The 17,852-nt window shown below is 40.2% G+C and overlaps 1 protein-coding gene across 1 annotated transcript in view; it reads right to left on the bottom strand.

The window, feature by feature from the left end:
- The window catches only part of Hibadh (3-hydroxyisobutyrate dehydrogenase), a 105,411-nt gene that overhangs the window by 81,966 nt on the left and 5,593 nt on the right, over positions 1–17,852 (bottom strand). The window contains exons 2-4 of the mRNA XM_057766521.1: positions 15,279–15,439; positions 9,897–10,006; positions 6,916–7,037 (exon numbers count right to left, since the gene is read on the bottom strand). Of these exons, the coding sequence (XP_057622504.1) occupies positions 6,916–7,037; positions 9,897–10,006; positions 15,279–15,439 (393 nt within the window). The remainder of the gene's footprint in view (positions 1–6,915; positions 7,038–9,896; positions 10,007–15,278; positions 15,440–17,852) is intronic.

Below are 17,852 nucleotides of genomic sequence, written 5' to 3'. Positions count from 1 at the left end.
CTTGTGTATGACATGTGTGTATGAGTGCCTGCGAGCCATGGCATACATACAGAAGACAATGCCGTGTGTCAATCTTCTACATCCGCCTTGTTTGAGGCAGATTCTCCAGTCTCTGCCTTCCTCGTGCTGCAGCTGTGCTGGGACTGCATCGTGTGCTGCTGCACACAAGCTGGGATGCATACGTGTGCTACTGCACACAAGCTGGGATGCATACGTGTGCTGCTGCACACAAGCTGGGATGCATACGTGTGCTGCTGCACACAAGCTGGGATGCATACGTGTGCTGCTGCACACAAGCTGGGATGCATACGTGTGCTGCTGCACACAAGCTGGGATGCATACGTGTGCTGCTGCACACAAGCTGGGATGCATACGTGTGCTGCTGCACACAAGCTGGGATGCATACGTGTGCTGCTGCACACAAGCTGGGATGCATACGTGTGCTGCTGCACACAAGCTGGGATGCATACGTGTGCTGCTGCACACAAGCTGGGATGCATACGTGTGCTGCTGCACACAAGCTGGGATGCATACGTGTGCTGCTGCACACAAGCTGGGATGCATACGTGTGCTGCTGCACACAAGCTGGGATGCATACGTGTGCTGCTGCACACAAGCTGGGATGCATACGTGTGCTGCTGCACACAAGCTGGGATGCATACGTGTGCTACTGCACACAAGCTCTATGTGGGCTCTGGAAATTGAGACTCCGGCCCTCAGGCCTTTGTGGCTAGTGTTTTACCTTGGTGCTTAGTTACCCTTCAACTACAAGCTCCAGGCTTCTAACATCTTCACTAACAGAGCTAACGATGTGAACTAAACAACTTCCTTCCTTTGTTTAAAGAATATTTCCCAAAGAACTGTTAAATCTAAACTTAAATTCCAGTGGTTCCCATGGGATATTACAGGAATTCATCTGAGGTTTCCAGAGTGTATCTTTAACATATATTTTCAATTTCCAAAATCAAAAACTCTTTCAGCTGCTGTAGAATCAGCTCTGTATGTTAAACCCACTGTTGGTTTCTCTTTAAATATCCATATCAGGGTATGAAAGAAAAATCAGAACAGGACTAGCCAGCCAGCTCAGGGTGACCTGCTTCTCAGGGCAAGTGGCCACGGATAGAAAGTGCTGCAGAGGAGCCCCTGTTCTGAACAGGGCCTGGGAATGCTGCTCGTCTGCATTCGTTAGCATTTAACAACTGTTTACAAATTATCAGTGTGTTTTTCTACATTCTAAACATTCATGTGAAGACTTTCTCTTGTTCAGAATACTACGCAGTTCAAAAATGAGGAATGACTGCAGGAAAACACAAAATATTTAACATTAATCTTAATATTTGTTTATTTATTTATCTACTTATTGCAGTCCTGGGGATTGAACTTGGGGCCCTGTGCATGCTAGGCAAGTGCCCTATCATCAGCTTAAAAAGGGCTGGTGATGTGGTTCAGTGGTAGAGAAAGTCATGTTTGATTGTTGTGAAACACTATTCTAACTATGTAAAGATGTGTTATATTTGTTTAACTATATAAAGATGTGTTGCTGTTTCACCTTGTCCGCCTAAGACACTTGTCTGGTCTAATAAAAACTGAATGACCAATAGCTAGGCAGTAGAGAGACAGGTGGGGCTGGTGGGCAGAGGGAATAAGTATGGGAGAAAACTAGGCTTGAGAAAGAAGAGAACGAGGGTGAAAGAGAGGGACATGCCCAGGGCCAGAGCAAGCCAGACAGACACAAGAAGCAAGAAAGTAGGACGTACAGAAAGAAAGGCAAAATGTTGATAAAGAAAAACAGATTTGACTAAGAACTAAGATGAGGCCGAACATTCCTAACTAACGCTAACTCTCCCGCGTCACGATTTGGGAGCTGGCTGGTGGTCTACAAGAAAGCCTGCTACACTTGATCCCCAGCACCACAGATAGGAATGAACAGGTAGCCTGGTCAAGCAGGAATAAAAGGAAGAACTGATAGACTCCTGATTCAATCTTATTAAATGTTCACAGAACTATACAATGGAGATATAAAATAAAAAACATTAAGGTCTACCCACTTCGAGTCTAGGAGAAGAAACAAGCGCATAACCATAACACGGTCGTCAAGCTCTGGCACAGATGTGACGGCACAGAAGACAGACATAGTAAGTTCACTGCTGCCAATAAAACACCATGTCCTGTCCTGTTTCTTTCAGGCACAATCTGGTTTAACTCCCAAGGGCTTACATCTTGGAGGAGATCATGTCCCAGGAACAGCCAATCCTGGTAGGGATACAGGGAAGACAGCACTTACTTCTTCCTCTGCAGCTTATTTGACTAAGCAGCAGCTAGGTAATCCCAATCAGGAAGGACTCCCAAAACCGGCTCTAACCCACTCTGTCTGCAGAACAGAGGTCACAGACAGCAAAATATGAAGCAATATCACACTCCTATTAGCTTTACCACCAACCATGTATGAGTTTGAGCTTAACTGACATCTCCGTGAATTCTTTTCACCTTCGTAAAAGGGTGTCTCACCACTACCCTGTCTGTTTTTCATAGTTGTTTTTTCCTGTTGAGTTCAACTTAATATTTTAAACATTTATTGAAGACTAACAATGTTCCAAGTATTATACTAGACAGACTGAAAGGGCAGGCTTCCATGATGTATAAAAATGAATGCAATTTTTTAAAGCCCTGGAAGTAATCCAAACATGCATCATAACAAAAAGGCTGAAGTGTGATTATTTATATAGACTATCACACAGAAGTTAAAATTAATGAACTACATTTAATAACCATGTAATGACAAGACATTCATGTACTTTATGTAGCCAAACAGGTAAGTAGAGGCTGACATTCAATCACACTTGTTGGCAGGCCATAAACCCCGATAAAGAATGACTTTTTCTTTGAGAAGAAGTCCCTCTGGAACAGAGTGTGTTGGGACACGCTGCAGTTCCAGTACTATGTGGCAGAGGCTGGAAGGTGCCAAGTTTGAGGCCAGCCTAGATTTTGTAGCAATATCTTATTTCAAAGACAAATCAGAGACTGTTTGCTTACCTAGGAGTTATTTCAATACTGAGAAGGCAGTTCTTTCTAATCCTCAGAAAAGACTGGAAAAGCTAATGCCTCTTCTAACACCATGGATGATACAGGAACAGAACAAAAAGCAACAAAGCAAGTCACAGAATATGCCCATGATTCCACTTCTAGAATGTTCCAAACCATGAAAAAATAAAACTACTGTTTGGAGGTTAAAAATACATAGTCAAAGGCTGGAGAGATGGCTCAGAGGGTAACAGCACTGGCTGCTCTTCCAGAGGTCCTGAGTTCAATTCCCAGCATCAACATTATGACTCACAACCATCTATAACGAGATCTGGTGCCCTCTTCTGGTGAACAGGCATACATGCAGGCAGAACACTATGCATAATAAATAAAGAAAGAAAATACACAGTCAACTATAAAGAAAAGCAGAACGGGATGTAAAATTCAGGATACTGTAGACATCTGTATCTCAAACACTGGGGAAGCAGAGACAGGAGGCTGCTCGGAACTTGCTGGCCCAGTAGGCCAGCTGAAATAGAAATCTCCAGGTTTAGTGAAAGGATCCTATCTCAAAAAATAAGAGGGGCCAGCTAGATTGCTTAGTGAGTAAAGGCACCTGCCATCAAGCCTGATGACCCGGGTTTTCACAAACTCCCAAAGTTATCTTCTGACCTTCAAATGCATGCAGGCTAAGGCACCCGAGCGCACCAAACAACCAAATAAAAACAATAAAGAGCAATAGAAAAAAAATACACACTCCAAACAAACAAATAAATAAAACAATAAAGAGTAATAAAGGAAAATATCCAAAGTTACTCTCCAGCTCTGAGACAGATACAAAGAAAGGAATACAATGGGAGAAAAGAATTAAAGGTTTTGTTCGAATGATCCAAAATACTCCATATTCCAAAACTGATGAATACAAAGCTTCCATGCCAGGCAGTGGTGGCACATGCCTTTAATCCCAGCACTTGGGAGGCAGAGGCAGAAGGATCTCTGTGAGTTCAAGGCAGCCTGGTCTACAGAGCAAGTTCCAGGAGAAGCTCCAAAAATACAGAAAAACCCTGTCTCAAACAAACAAACAACAAACATAGCTGGGTCAATTCCAGGTTACTAAACTGTACTTTCCCCCACATTCTTCCTCCCTAATTTTATTTGGGTAAAACATAATGATTTCTGTGGGGAGGGGTTCGAGACAGGGTTACTTTGTATAGCATTGAAGCCTGTCCTGGAACTAGCTCTTATGGACCAGGCTGGCCTCAAACTCACAGAGATCTGCCTGCCTTTGCCTCCCCGAGTGCTGGGATTAATTAAGGCGTGCGCCATGACGGCCTGGCTAAAACGTAAAGATTTTTAAAGTTGCCTATCTGACACACAGGTAATCCTTTATTTAACTGAGAGAACACAATCTTGTTGTTTTTGAGACAGGGTCTCTTTCACCATGTAGCCCATTCTGGCCCGGATCTCAGAGTAATCTGCCTGCTGCAGGTTCCCTGCTAATGTGATTACAGGTATGCTCAGTTTAGAGTCATTTTCAACAAACCATATTTACACATAAAATAACATGAGAATAATCCATCATATTAAGTACCTAAAAAATAACTGAGAGGACCATATAAATGTAAATAGGCTGCTATTATCTACTAATTAATCTCATAATGATTAAGTGTCAAACCAATTATTTATCACAAACTATCCCTATGCAAAGCTTTTCATCAATAACAGTACAAATCCAGTTGCTTTCGCTGTCATATTAGGACTTAAACATTGCTTCATGTAAAGAAAAGGATAACTTCAAGTGTTTCTGGCTCTTTCAGGTTGAGGAGACAGCTCAACCAGCAAAGTGTGCATTTGTCGCACAGTCTGACAAGTGTGATCCCCGGACTTCACCAGAAGATGGAAGGGGAGAACCAATTCCACAAAGTCATCCCCTGTCCTCCACACATCTCATACACACATACTAATAATCAATTTTAATTGTCTAAGTACTACTACAAATATTTATGCTTAAATTTTATGTAACTAATTCATATTAAGAAGAAGAGCTAACAATTATTTATTCCTCACCTACACTCAAAAATCACTTGAAGCCAGGCAGTGGTGGCACATGCCTTTAAACCCAGCATTGCCTTTAAACCCAGCAGTGGGAGGCAGAGGCAGGCAGATCTACAAAGGGAGTTCCAGGACAGCCAAAACTAAACAGTAAAACCCAGTCTCAAAAAACCAAAAAAAAAAAAAATTAAAAAAATAAAAAATGACTTGAACATGATAGTGGATGTCTGATCCCAGCTCAGGAGATAGGGACGGGGAAATCAAGGCCACCCTGGGCTAATACATAAGACCTATTGATGTGGGAGTGTCATATATCAATCTGTTGATTTCATTGGTTAATTAATAAAGAAACTGCTTGGCCTGATAGGTTAGAAAATTAGGTAGGCGGAGTAAACAGAACAGAATGCTGGGAGGAAGTGAGGCCAGATGCCAGAGTGAGAGCAGAGGGAAGTGGCCGCTTTTTTAAAGGGAGAGAGACCACACCCCAATGGGCTGGTATCTTAGTGGCTATTGGCTGAAGGAGCAGAAGGAGCTCCCGCAACACCTCCCCCTTTTGTTTAACAAACAAAATAACAAAAATAATAATAAAGGAATATAATGTTTTATAGCAAAACCATTTTATTTATAAAAAATAAAAACTGATTTAAATTATATTTCACTTATTTTTTAAAAATCCAAAGTCAAGTATAATATAATTGGATTGTTGCCTACTGCTACAAAGGTATACTTATCTTTCCATATGTATAGGCACAAACATACACAGAGTTTTTCCTATTACCCAGCAATTTTGGAAATGAAAGAAAATCACACCCCAAATCCTACCATACCCATGATCCTGACAAACCAGCAACCTGCTATTTCTACATGCCTGCCATCATCACACATCCCCACACACTCAGTCCTGCTATTATTTGATAGAAAATTAAATTTTAAGAATTTCATTAGTGAGTCCTTCGCTTCTCACAAAGATTATCATGTAACTTTTAGGCATGTTACACTGTGGATTACAATTACAGATTTTCTAATATTAAGCCATCTCTACATATAGGTAACACAGAATTTGTAATACTTGATTTCTCTTATTTATGGCTGGATCTGGTTTGCTAATTATGTTCTTAAGGACTGAACATCTACAGTGTTGACTGAAATTCACCTATCATTCTCCCTGCTGATTCTTACTGATTGAGTAAGAGAGTTACAAGGTCTTTTTGTAGAATGAGTTGGGAAGTGTTTCCTTACTCTCTACTGTCTGGAAACATTCACATGAAACTTTGATAATCTCTGCCTTATATTTTAATAACAGTCACCTGAAAATCCACCTGGACCTCATGTTTACCTTGAGGGTCAGGTGGTTTGGTTTTGTTCTTCTTTTTGAAATCTCTTCTTCAATTTCTTGAACAGTAGAGTCAGTCAAGCTGGACATCAGATATTCCAGGCTGGCCTCAAACTCCCTCTGTAGTGAAGGATGACCTTCAACTCCTGATTCTCCTGCCTCTGCCAACCAAAGCTTGGATTGCAGGCATGCACCAGGACATGTAGTTACAGGGTGCTGGGGATCAAACCCAGAGCTTCCTGCAAGCTGGGCAAGCACTCAATCAACTGAACTACAGCCTGAGATCCCAACTAATTATTCCCGGAACCAGTTCTGAAATTCCAGGTGATCTATCTTTATCATGCAATAACTCAACCCAAAAAAATGTGTGACTTTTACACAAATTTACAGGCAACGTACCAGTTTTGTTTTGTTCTTATTTTAATGAGTGATTAAGAATCTTTCCAGATCTAAGACTGCTACTTGTGACAAGCAGAAGTAGGTGCACATGTATTTTAGACAGCACTTACCACCAGAAACAGGGGCATCCATGAAAACAGCTCCCATTTTCTCAACTTCTTTTGCCAATTCTTTTGAAACTGAAGGATCAATAGTGCTGGAATCTATTAATAATGATCCTTTCTTCACTTTTCTAAGTATAAATAAAAATATTCAAGTTTACAACTCTGCGTAAGTACTTCATACAACTATTTATACAACCAGAATCAGCTAAAAACTGCTAGACTATCAAAGAGGCCTCTGGCTTGGTATTGAAATAGTTGAAAATCTCATCATTCATGTTCTAAATCAATTTCAGTTCAAAGTAAACCCATATTCATTTAGAAAAACAGTAACAAAATAAAAATCTAATAAAGTAATTGGTAAAGTCTGGTATTAGGAGAGATACACCAGCCTTGCTAACAAGTGAAGCTAATATATAAAAAAATTTTTAAAACCTAAGAATTTTAAAGGGGTATTTGACTGCATTTAAATTCTTATTTGTAGAGTCACTGGGTCTTAAAAAGCTTAAGTCTTTAGTAAGCTACACTGAAAACTTCCCATAATCATATCATTTTCACTAAGAATAAACACAAGCAACTGCTATTTGCTTCAAGAGAGTATATTCTTTTAATAATGGAAACATTTTTAAAATATTATTTTTATTAATTGTTTGAGAATTTCAAATAATGTATTTTGATCATATTCACCCCCTCCTCCAGCTCTGCCCAGATCCACTCACACCTGTCCTAATAGAAACTTTTTAAAAAGCAAAATATTAAACAGGCAGAAACAGAAATAAAGAGAACTTTCAAAGATGTTTTTGTGGCACTGATAAAGATAGAAACAGGACCACAGATATTTTACATAAATCTTTATCATTCTTACAGTAAAAGATTTCTATTTATGCTATGAGTTCAGGACATGTCCCTGAAATAGTTCCCTTAAAACTATAAGGCAGTGCTTATTCTAGAGGCTAAGAAACTCTGACCTATATTATAATTTAGCTCCCTGGTCTTAGTGGTCCAAGCCAACAATCTTAACTAGTGAGGCTGAAGTAGAAGTTCAGTATCTGTCTGGGTTACAATGCTACAAGGCCAACCTAAGCAATTCAGTGAGATCCTGTCTCAAAAGTAAGTAAAGAAAAACCATATAAATCAAGGATAATAGTTAACAATTATATGCAAATTCCCCAAAGTTCTTATTTATTATTAGTGCATGTATATGATGTGTGTGTGGCTGTGCACATGGAGGTTGGAGAACAACTCTGTGGAGTCAATGTACACAAGGGCCCCACCCAGAGCCATCTCACTAGCCATAAGTTCCCTCAATTTCTCCCTGCAGGTCTACTCACCCAGGGATGCACAACCGAGACTGGAAAATCAGAACTCAGTATGAGGAAACATTAAAAAAGAAAATGAAGAAAATCGCTGTTTTAAAAAGAAAAAAAGATCCTAGAGCCAGGCATGGTGATGCACACCTTTGAACCCAGCACTTGGGAGGCGGAGGCAGTCAGATCTCAGAGTTCATGGCCAGCATGATCTACAGAGCTAGTTCCAGGTTAGCTAGGGCTACACAAAGAAACCCTGTCTTGAAAACAAAAAACAATATAGACAGATCCAACAGAGTATTTGGGTGCACTCCACACAAGAGACAGGCCAAGTGCTGCTAGAAATCACCTCAGTACAAAGGCTTTCCTTCATATAACAGAGAAAATAGGAATAAAACCTACCAGTCTTCTATAGTAGTATTTTTAACAATCTTAAAAACAAGTAGGAAATCATCTCAAAATTACTTAGGCACTGGGTGTGGATAAAGAATCCTGATGGTAAGGGGGACCAGCACATCGCTGAGAAGGCAATTATAGTTTAATATGAAACCAAACTCTTCCTAAGCACTCCCTGAACAAAACACGTCTGGTAGCTGGCACCTCCTCCAAAGTAAAGTAAAGGATATTAATAAATGTTGTGTCACTCCACATGTTTTAGTAACTTCCTTGAGAGGTGAAGCAGGCCATAACTGAAGCAGGCTAGTAAGGAGCAGCCAGGATGCCTCAGGACCACACACACTGTGCGTCTGTCCTTTGGATCCATCCAAAATGAGTGCCACTCAACCACCCCTACAATCTAAACATTTATCTTATCAGTTTTCTGTCTAATATCCAAATGTCTTTTCCTTCCAAGTCTGTTAGTTTTCCAAAGTAATTCAATTTCCCCAAACCTCAAATTTCACATATTATGGTTTTCTAAAAGTAAACCTTACTTTCTTTTAGACAGCACTCAGAAATCAGCGTGTAGGTGACTCAAGTGTCTACATGGCATACGTCTTTGTCCTTCCTCTCTGCTGAGTTCAACAACAAAGTAAGTTAGAAATAGGAACCAGAAAGCCTAGAAAATGAAATCCAACCACTGTCATTCTGACATACCACAAGGGTTTGGCAGTAAGTGGTAATTCACCAACAGGTTTATAGCGCCAGGGAAGACAGACACTGGTAGGAAACACTGACCTAAATTATACTTTACTCAGAGAGCTACTGCTAATACTGAATTCCAGCTTCCCAAAGTCCTCACTACATATGGACTAACACAGAGGACATACAATAACTTTTTAATATATAATAAAATCTTAAATTACGGTGTTTTTTCCAATGTTTGGTTTTATTTTTCACAGAACCCCTTTTCTGGATTTCTGTACACCATAAGAAAGTTACGCTTTTAAGAGTAGTAGTACAATTTAAAATGCACGCTCTTAAACACGCTACCAATGAGAGCAAGTTTAATGCAAGAGTTAAAGAAAAGAAACAAAGTGGGGGTCTTCATTCCCAAAAGTCACACACTGGACTCTAGAGCAAAATTAACCCTTTATGGTGAGCAGGAAATCACCCTGTTCACTTTGTGAAATAAAAAATACACAGGAAGATTTTTTAACCAACAGAGCTGCAATGCCTTAGTAGTTCTAAAACATGTGAAACAGGAACTACAGCAAGAAATATGAGTCCTTGAGAAATACATACTTTAGAATCCCATTTGCTCCAGAATAAACTTCTATTGAATTCATACTGGTGGGCAGCATTGTGATAATTCTGTCAGCCTTTTCGGCTACATCTGCTGGGGAAGACGCTACCTTTAAAGAAATCATAAAGGAGAATCGTTTAATTCAAACATAAAGTTTCCAGACCTTAGATAGGACTGGCAACTATCTACTGACAAACAGTTCAAGATCATACACAAATAACAAAGCTCAGTGAAATGAAATTACAAATGGAAGCTGCTAAGAGTCTTTATCCCCCACTCAACTATCTGGAGAGCATGGGTTTCACAGAAAGTCCCCCATAAATGCCTATCCCCACATCACTGAAGTAAATACAAAGCAAAATAATGGCATGTCTTCTTCCTATTGAAGATCCATCTCTAGATCATTCCAAGAGAGAAGCCTGGAAGTCTATGTCAGAAAACTTCAGACATTCCCTTAGAAATTGAGAGTTCTCTTCCATTGAAAGAAAATTTAGTTCCATCTAGATAACTCCTTTAAAAGTTCCCTACAGGGTACTAAAACTTAATTCACAGATCTTAGGGTGCTACATATCTCACAGCTTTTTCATGGCCATGAACTGGCAGTGCTAACTCATCCGACTGCCAAGTGCATGGGTGGTTCATCGACCCCCTGCGTCCCTAGCATCGCTTATTGGGATGTTCTGGGTTGCCAGAGCACTGCTAACTCCTCAATTATATCAAGTAGTGTCAAAGTGCACAGGTCTGGAAAACACACACACTGATGGTGATAGCAGGAATGTCACCATTCTACTGGACACAACTGCTCACTATCTAATGACTGCATATATTTGATATGTTATAACAACAATGTCTGATTTGTACAACAAAGGCATGCTTCTTAGACACAGCATTCGAATAATCTTACCACTGATGTGATGGCTTTAAACTCTGAAATAATAACTGAAAAAATTTGGCCACAACTCAAAAGCTGAAAGAAACCAACCTCATTTCCAATCTGACAGTAGCCACAAAAGCCTTTATTTAGCAGCCAACTAATTAGAATCGCTCAATTACATTTGCTAATTAAGTAGGTAGAAAAGACAGCATGGAAGGAACAAAGGAACACTTATTTAGGGAAGCCAAGGATGCAGCTCAGCCAAGTAGTCAGGTATGATTTTGTGCAAATCCTTTAACTCCACTGGCTTCAGTTTCCCAAACTATAATAAAGAACAGTACATTGACTCCTATAATCCCAGGACTCAGGAGGACTTGTGTTAACAAGAGAATTGCACATCTGAAACCAGTCTGGAATGAAGAGGAGACGACTGCGGCTCTGCTTTTTAAAGAAATGACTCATTCTCCTCATTCTTAACCTGAATAAATCTTCTGCCCTCTGCCCCCACAGAGAACCCTATGTGCCCTCATTACCAAACAAAACAACAGCAAGACATCTAATTTAGCTTCTACCTGCAATGTAGAATGTGTTAATATTTAGGAACCTTCAGTTCCAGGAAGGCTGGCCACTGTAACAGGACAGTGAAGTCATCTTCCTTCTATCTGTTTACTTCTCACAAGGAAGCAGAAGGAAACCTGTCACTGAGTCTGTGCTGGAACTCTCTAAGTCCTCTGAGACCTTGTCCTCACAATATTCATTTCAGAGGACATTACCTCTGTTGGAAGGTAAGTAAAGATTATACACAATATTTTTCTGTAGTTCTCTATCAGAAATGAACTGTTAAGAGCTACCTGTCTTTTTCTTCTCAAAAATTAGCTTGGCATTTTATTTAGTCACATTATAGTTTAAATAGCATGTCACATGGGACATCTTGTCATTTTCAGGTCAAAGCCAACACATACAACAGATATTCAAGCTTTAGCTGTTGGCCAAAAGCAGAAAATTAACAAATGGAGACTGTGGCTCTGCCTTTTGAAGAAAGGATTCCTGTGCCCCCATTCTTAACCAGAAATTTATTCCCACAGAACTGGAAAGCAGCAGTCTGGGCCTGAAAGCAAGGTGTCAGCAGGACCACTTTCCCTCCAAAGGCTCTAGGAGAGACTCTTCTTCTTCAGCTTGGGCAGCAGCTGGCACTCCTTGACTGGCCAGAGCCTCCATCTTCATGGCACTCTGCTGTCTGTGTCCTTGCTGGGATGGTTGGTGCTGGCTGGCCGCTGCCACCAGCTACACCCCGGTTCTCATTTTAAATGTCTTTACTGACACACCACACAATTTTCCCACTTAAACTGGATAATTGTTTAGCTTTTATAAATTCCCACATAAAGTAACCATTACCACAGTCAGGTTTTCAGTCTCTCCAAAAAAAAAAAAAAAAAAACTGTATATCCATGAGCTGTCACCCTGTGTGCCCAAAGCTGCCTATCTTCTCCTGAGCACTAGGCAACTAATATGCTTTCTCATCTCCATAGATTCCCTTTTTCTAAGATTTTTCAGGTAATAGGAGAGTATAGTAAGTGGTCCTCTGTAACTGGCTCTTTAATTTAGTGTGTTTTCTTAGTTCACCTGTTACATAGCAAGTATCAGCGCTTCCTTCCCCTTAATTCCTAAACAGCCCATTATAGATGCAACACTTTATTTATCCATTCATCCGCTGATACTGCATGAGAGTTGTTTCCACTTAGCTATTATAAAGTTCTGTGTGGCTATGATTCATTTCTCCTGGGTATGGATGCAGGTTTGGTTTTTGTTGTTGTTGAGTTTTTGTTTTGTTGTTTTGTTTTGAGACAGGATCTCATTATGTAGCTCTGTCTGTCCTGGAACTCACTATTGAAAGACCCCAGCTTAGCTGCTGTAACGCCATTTTGCAAGGCTTTCACACAAACAAGTATAAATTCAAGGTAAAGTTGGTACTCCTAGGCTGCCAAACAGGATATCTGTGGTCAGACATCAGGCCTAGGTGGGGAACGAAAAGTTTTGGGAAGAACCACATGTGCCCTAGATAGAGCCAAGTCAGCTATTATCAGATCTTCATGTCCCCGAGGAGCTTGTCCCCAAGTGAACCCATCGCCTCATTCGAACTGACCAATGGGATCCCTGTAACCATACATCTGCTTCTGTATGACTGCTTCTGCCGCCTGTTTCCATATAAAAGACCCCTTTCCCAGCCTGAGGGCGCGCAAGTCTTCCAAATAGACTCTGGTGCCCACAGGTACCTGTGCACCGCTCAATAAAAAAAAAAAACTCTTGCCGTTGCAGCCAGTGGTCTCGGACTGTTCCTTGGGTTCAGGTGTCTCCTCCTGAGAGAAGGTCCTCCCCGAGGGTCTTTCACTATGAAGATAAGGCTGGCCTTGTAGTCACAGATATCTGCCTGCTTCTGCCTCCCAAGAGCAGGGATTAAAGGCATGAGCCACCAATGTCCAGATTAGATGCAGGTTTTCTTTGATTACTAGTTCAGAAACTGGGAGATAAATGGCTCAGTGAATAAAGTGTTTGCCATGCAACCATAAGGCCCTGAGTTTGGATCTCCAGCACCCAAATAAAAGCCAGGTATTGCGGCATGTGTCTGAAACCCCAGTATTGAGAGGCATACAAATTGTCACTCTCTGAGGACAGCACCTGACTTTTCCAGGCATTGGCTTTGACCTCTCCTGGTTGCTAAGGGCACTGCACCTTTTCTTTCACAGCCATACTTAAAAATGAACAAAACCAAAACAAAGAAACAAAATGCGAGTGCCTGCACTGCTTTTTGCTGTGACACAAACCCATAATAATCTAAACTCTTAGGAAGCTGAGGCAGAAAGACTGAGATTTAGGGGCCAGCCTGGGCTATACAATGAGCCCGGTACCCTGAAACAAATAAATAAGATACACAAAAAACTATCAAATGACCTGAGACACAGTAGTTTCTCACTAAATATCAGGTTCCTTTTTCTTCCTTTTAAAATGTAAATGTCTCCTTCATTCTAGTCTTTCCTAGAGCCTACCTAAAGTAGGCAAAGAACAGAAATGTTACTGGGGAATAGAAGTCACAGGGGTAATTCAGAGAATATAATAATTTAAGCAGAACTCTGGAAAGTTCTGGGGAAAACTGGTGTAGGAGGTTCCTGCCCAGAGCACCAAACAAGCAGGATGTGTTTTTGTGACCTATCCCTCTGACAGAGGTACCAAGCCTTGTAGCTAACATAGGTAAGAATTATGGGTTATAAAGGTCACCTTCTTCACTTTTTCTAGCAGAGCGAGTCACCACATCTTTCCTACAAAGTTACTAAGAGCCCCAAGGAGTGAAATGTCAGTCTCACATGTGCATGAGCAGCCTCGGATGCGAATCTGAAAAGCCCCAAGATCACGGTCACATTCTCAGGCAGTACCGCCAGGACTACAAAGCACAGAAAGCATGGACAGGAAAGACACAGGGTGTTCTGCTCCCAAACGGCTTCTGAGTCACTAAACCTATTTCTAGCTCAGGACTGCATTTCTCAGGATTTGCTTTCAATAATAGTCTGGAAATTGATTATTCTGTTTTACTTAGTTTTCAACTTTTTCTGTTTCTTAGGAAGCTTTTGGTATTCTTCCAGTTCCAGGATCATACATTGCCCTTAGTTACCCTTCTACAACTTATGCAAAGTTTCCCTCATATTGTAGAAAAAGCAAATCTACTAAATTCAGAGACTAAAACATGGTCTCTCATCATTTGAATTACTAACTAATAAAGTTTGACAAATCCAAACGGAATAGGACCTGCCTGGCAGATACTATTATCAAACATGATAAACTCTAGCACCACAATTCTTGAAATATGAATGGCAGCCTGAAGCAACACATTACAGTCTGGTCATAACTCAGCTCCATAGTATAGCCCACAATGTTTTTAGGTTGTCTCCTAGTTTATGGCCAATAACTAATTACAGACTCACAAAGCGCTGTCATGCAACATTTATAAAGTACATTCACATATATTTTCTCATCTGAGCTTCATAGTCTAATAACACAAGTAGTTAGTCATCATTTACATTTTACAGATGTGAAAGCCAGCTGAGGGGATCACTTCCCCCATTAAGATGAAATATAAGTGTTTGATCTGGAACTTGGACTCAGCTTTAAGTCCCAGAGAAGATTCCCGTGCTAAGACAATCATCCTTGACTTCCTCTAACAAAGTGGCTATTTCCCCCAAACAAATGCATCGTCAGTATAATCAGCGAAGATATTATCTAAGGAAATGACCAAACAGGACACCTAGCAGGAAACAGACCCCCTTTTCACACTAAGTGCTCTTTTGATTTGCACCCAAATATTGAATTAATTTTAAATTCAAAATGAAATAGAATTAACAACTGGGTTTTACAACTTTGTTAATATACTTTAAGAAGTGCTTGCTTCTTTGAAAAAGGAAAATAAAATTTATTTTTAATAACCAAAACCTAAAGCAAATCCAAAGATAAGCCTTACCTGTTCACCGGCTTCTTGAAACTCTTTGCATGCATCAGGGAACACGTCATAAAGAATGAGTGGATAGCCATGTTTCATGAGATTTTTCGCCATTGGATTTCCCATGTTTCCCAGTCCAATGAATCCAACTGGAGTCTTAGAAGCCATTGACCTAGAACACACTGATTTCAATACATTTATAAATAAAATAAATTTGTAATACTTTTTGAAATCCCGTTGGGGACCTATAATTCAAAGCAATGGCTTAGTCAGGCACAGGAGTGCATGGCTATAACACCAGCACTCTAGAAATGAAGGCAAGAGGACCCAAAGTTTGAGATTACCTTCACAATACTTCAGAGACAAACAGGGCCGGGACCTGAATTACACACCTAGAACCCTGTTGTGGGAGAGATTGTCCTCTGATTGTCACATTTCTGCGGTGGCCTGCTCATGCGCTGGCGCTCTCCCTCCCTCCCTCCCTCCCTCCCTCCCTCCCTCCCTCCCTCCCTCCCTCTCTCTCTCTCTCTCTCTCTCTCTCGGAAATAACATTAGATACAATTTCTCCATTTCACAATGGCTCTCAACAAATACCACTCAGTAAATGTGCACTGCATGAAATAATGGCAGGGTTTAGAGAGACACAGATACAGTACTTGCCCTTGAAAAGTCTACAATCTACTAATGGAAGAGAAACAACTCTACTTGTCCTTGCACTTGCAGGCTTTATTCTTCCTTTCAAAGACTGAGTCTTGGAGACTGTGGTGCGACAACTAATCACAGCCATTTTCAGTTTTCAAATCCTCTCAAACAACTGCTTCTACTCACCATGGACATATGTGAGTCTGATAAAATCCCAAAGGCAAATTATTTGACAATCTCGGCTTGACAAACAGAGCTCATACTAGGTTAAAGTATACTTAGTTCCTTTTCACAACTGACGCTACCACTTCCATTAAAGGTGATGCTCCTGTACAGCATCACATCGCTGCTGCTGTTTTACTACATACTCAGGAACCCTTGTCTTTATAGTCCATGAAGGTTCGATGACAGAGAAATGACACTAATTGAAATTGTATTTTAAAATGAAATAGATTAAGAAGTACATTTTATAAAAAAGCCCTAATAGCCATAAGTGAATTAACAAAAAGAGAAAATGAAGCACAGTAAGATCAGACCACTGTGTCGAGGTTGGGAAGCTGCAATCTAACCATCCAAAAGCATGACAAACAAGGAACACTGCGTGTTTTAAAGCAGTTAATTAACAGCAGCTACTGTAAGTCAAACAGGTAACAGGTATGACAAGGAGGAGTACGGATGTAGTCACACACTCCACAATCATTAAGTGGTCACTTCAATGTACTGTGTGCCAAGGTTGACATCAAACTGATCCTCCCATCTCTGTCTCCCAACTGCTGGCATTATAGGTTATAGGTATGCACCACTATAACACCTAGCCCCCGAACATTCAAATGAGATACAGTCCTTGGCTTCCAACGACTTTAAAATTCATGAAGACATAAACTAAACACACAAAATAAGTTAACACAAGACAGGAAAGGATAATGGGTTTTAAAAAATGCTGGCACAGAATTCATGGTTTGGAAATTTGAAGAAAGTACATTTAACTTGTGTATTCTACAACAGATCAGGTTTCCAACAGAGCAGGAAGAAGGGAATTGCATCAATAAAAGAAAGCATGAGTACATTCAAGAAGACATGAACAGTAAGTTAACGTGGCAGCTTCACCACATGACAGGCACTGTTACCTAAGCACTTCACTGATAACTGCCATCATGTAATATCTTTCCTAAGAATCTAGGAAAAATATTGTATGCTTAGGGAGCTTAAGTCAAATGATCACGGATATAGTCAGGCTTTGTATTTGTTTGATCTGGTTTTGGTCTTGCAGTGCTGGAAGCTGAATTCATGCTAGGTATGACTTCTGAACATACTCTGCCTTTGGGCTTCACAGAAGCTTGGGAATTCAAGCTTTTTATGATAATTTGACCTAGTTACATGGAGGAATGTTCTTAGTTTTCGGAGATGCATGCTGTAATAGTAGGATATATTATGGTGGCTGCTATTGTTTTTCAAATGACACACGCTGGATATGTATTTATGTGGAGAGAAATAAAGGAAATGGCAAAAATTAACGCTGGATATGTATTTATGTGGAGAGAAATAAAGGAAATGGCAAAAATTAACAAACTGTGGGCTCTACACAAAAAACTACTCAGAATTCCCTGTAGTATTCATACTAATTCCCATCTTAATTTTTCACACAGGAGAAAACTAACATATTTATACTTCAAAATATTATAAATAAAAAGTAACTAAGAAGAATCCTGCCAGCACTGGATATAAACAAGACTGTTTGATCCCCAAGTAACTTGAAAATCATGAAGAAATCATGAAGAATGACTCTGATAGGAAAAAAAATCACAGAATGACAACAGAAAATATGTCAATTCTCTTCAGGAAAAAATGAAAATATTTTCACCTTGTCATAAGCAGAGAAACACAAAACAAAGAAATATGGGGCTACTCTTCAAGTACTGAATGGACCAACTTTTGCGTCTTGAACAAAGATTA

Source organism: Chionomys nivalis, chromosome 1 (assembly GCF_950005125.1).
Source record: "Chionomys nivalis chromosome 1, mChiNiv1.1, whole genome shotgun sequence".
NCBI lineage: Eukaryota > Metazoa > Chordata > Mammalia > Rodentia > Cricetidae > Chionomys > Chionomys nivalis.
The sequence above is the reverse complement of the archived record's forward strand: the minus strand, read 5'-3'. Positions and strand labels throughout refer to the sequence as shown.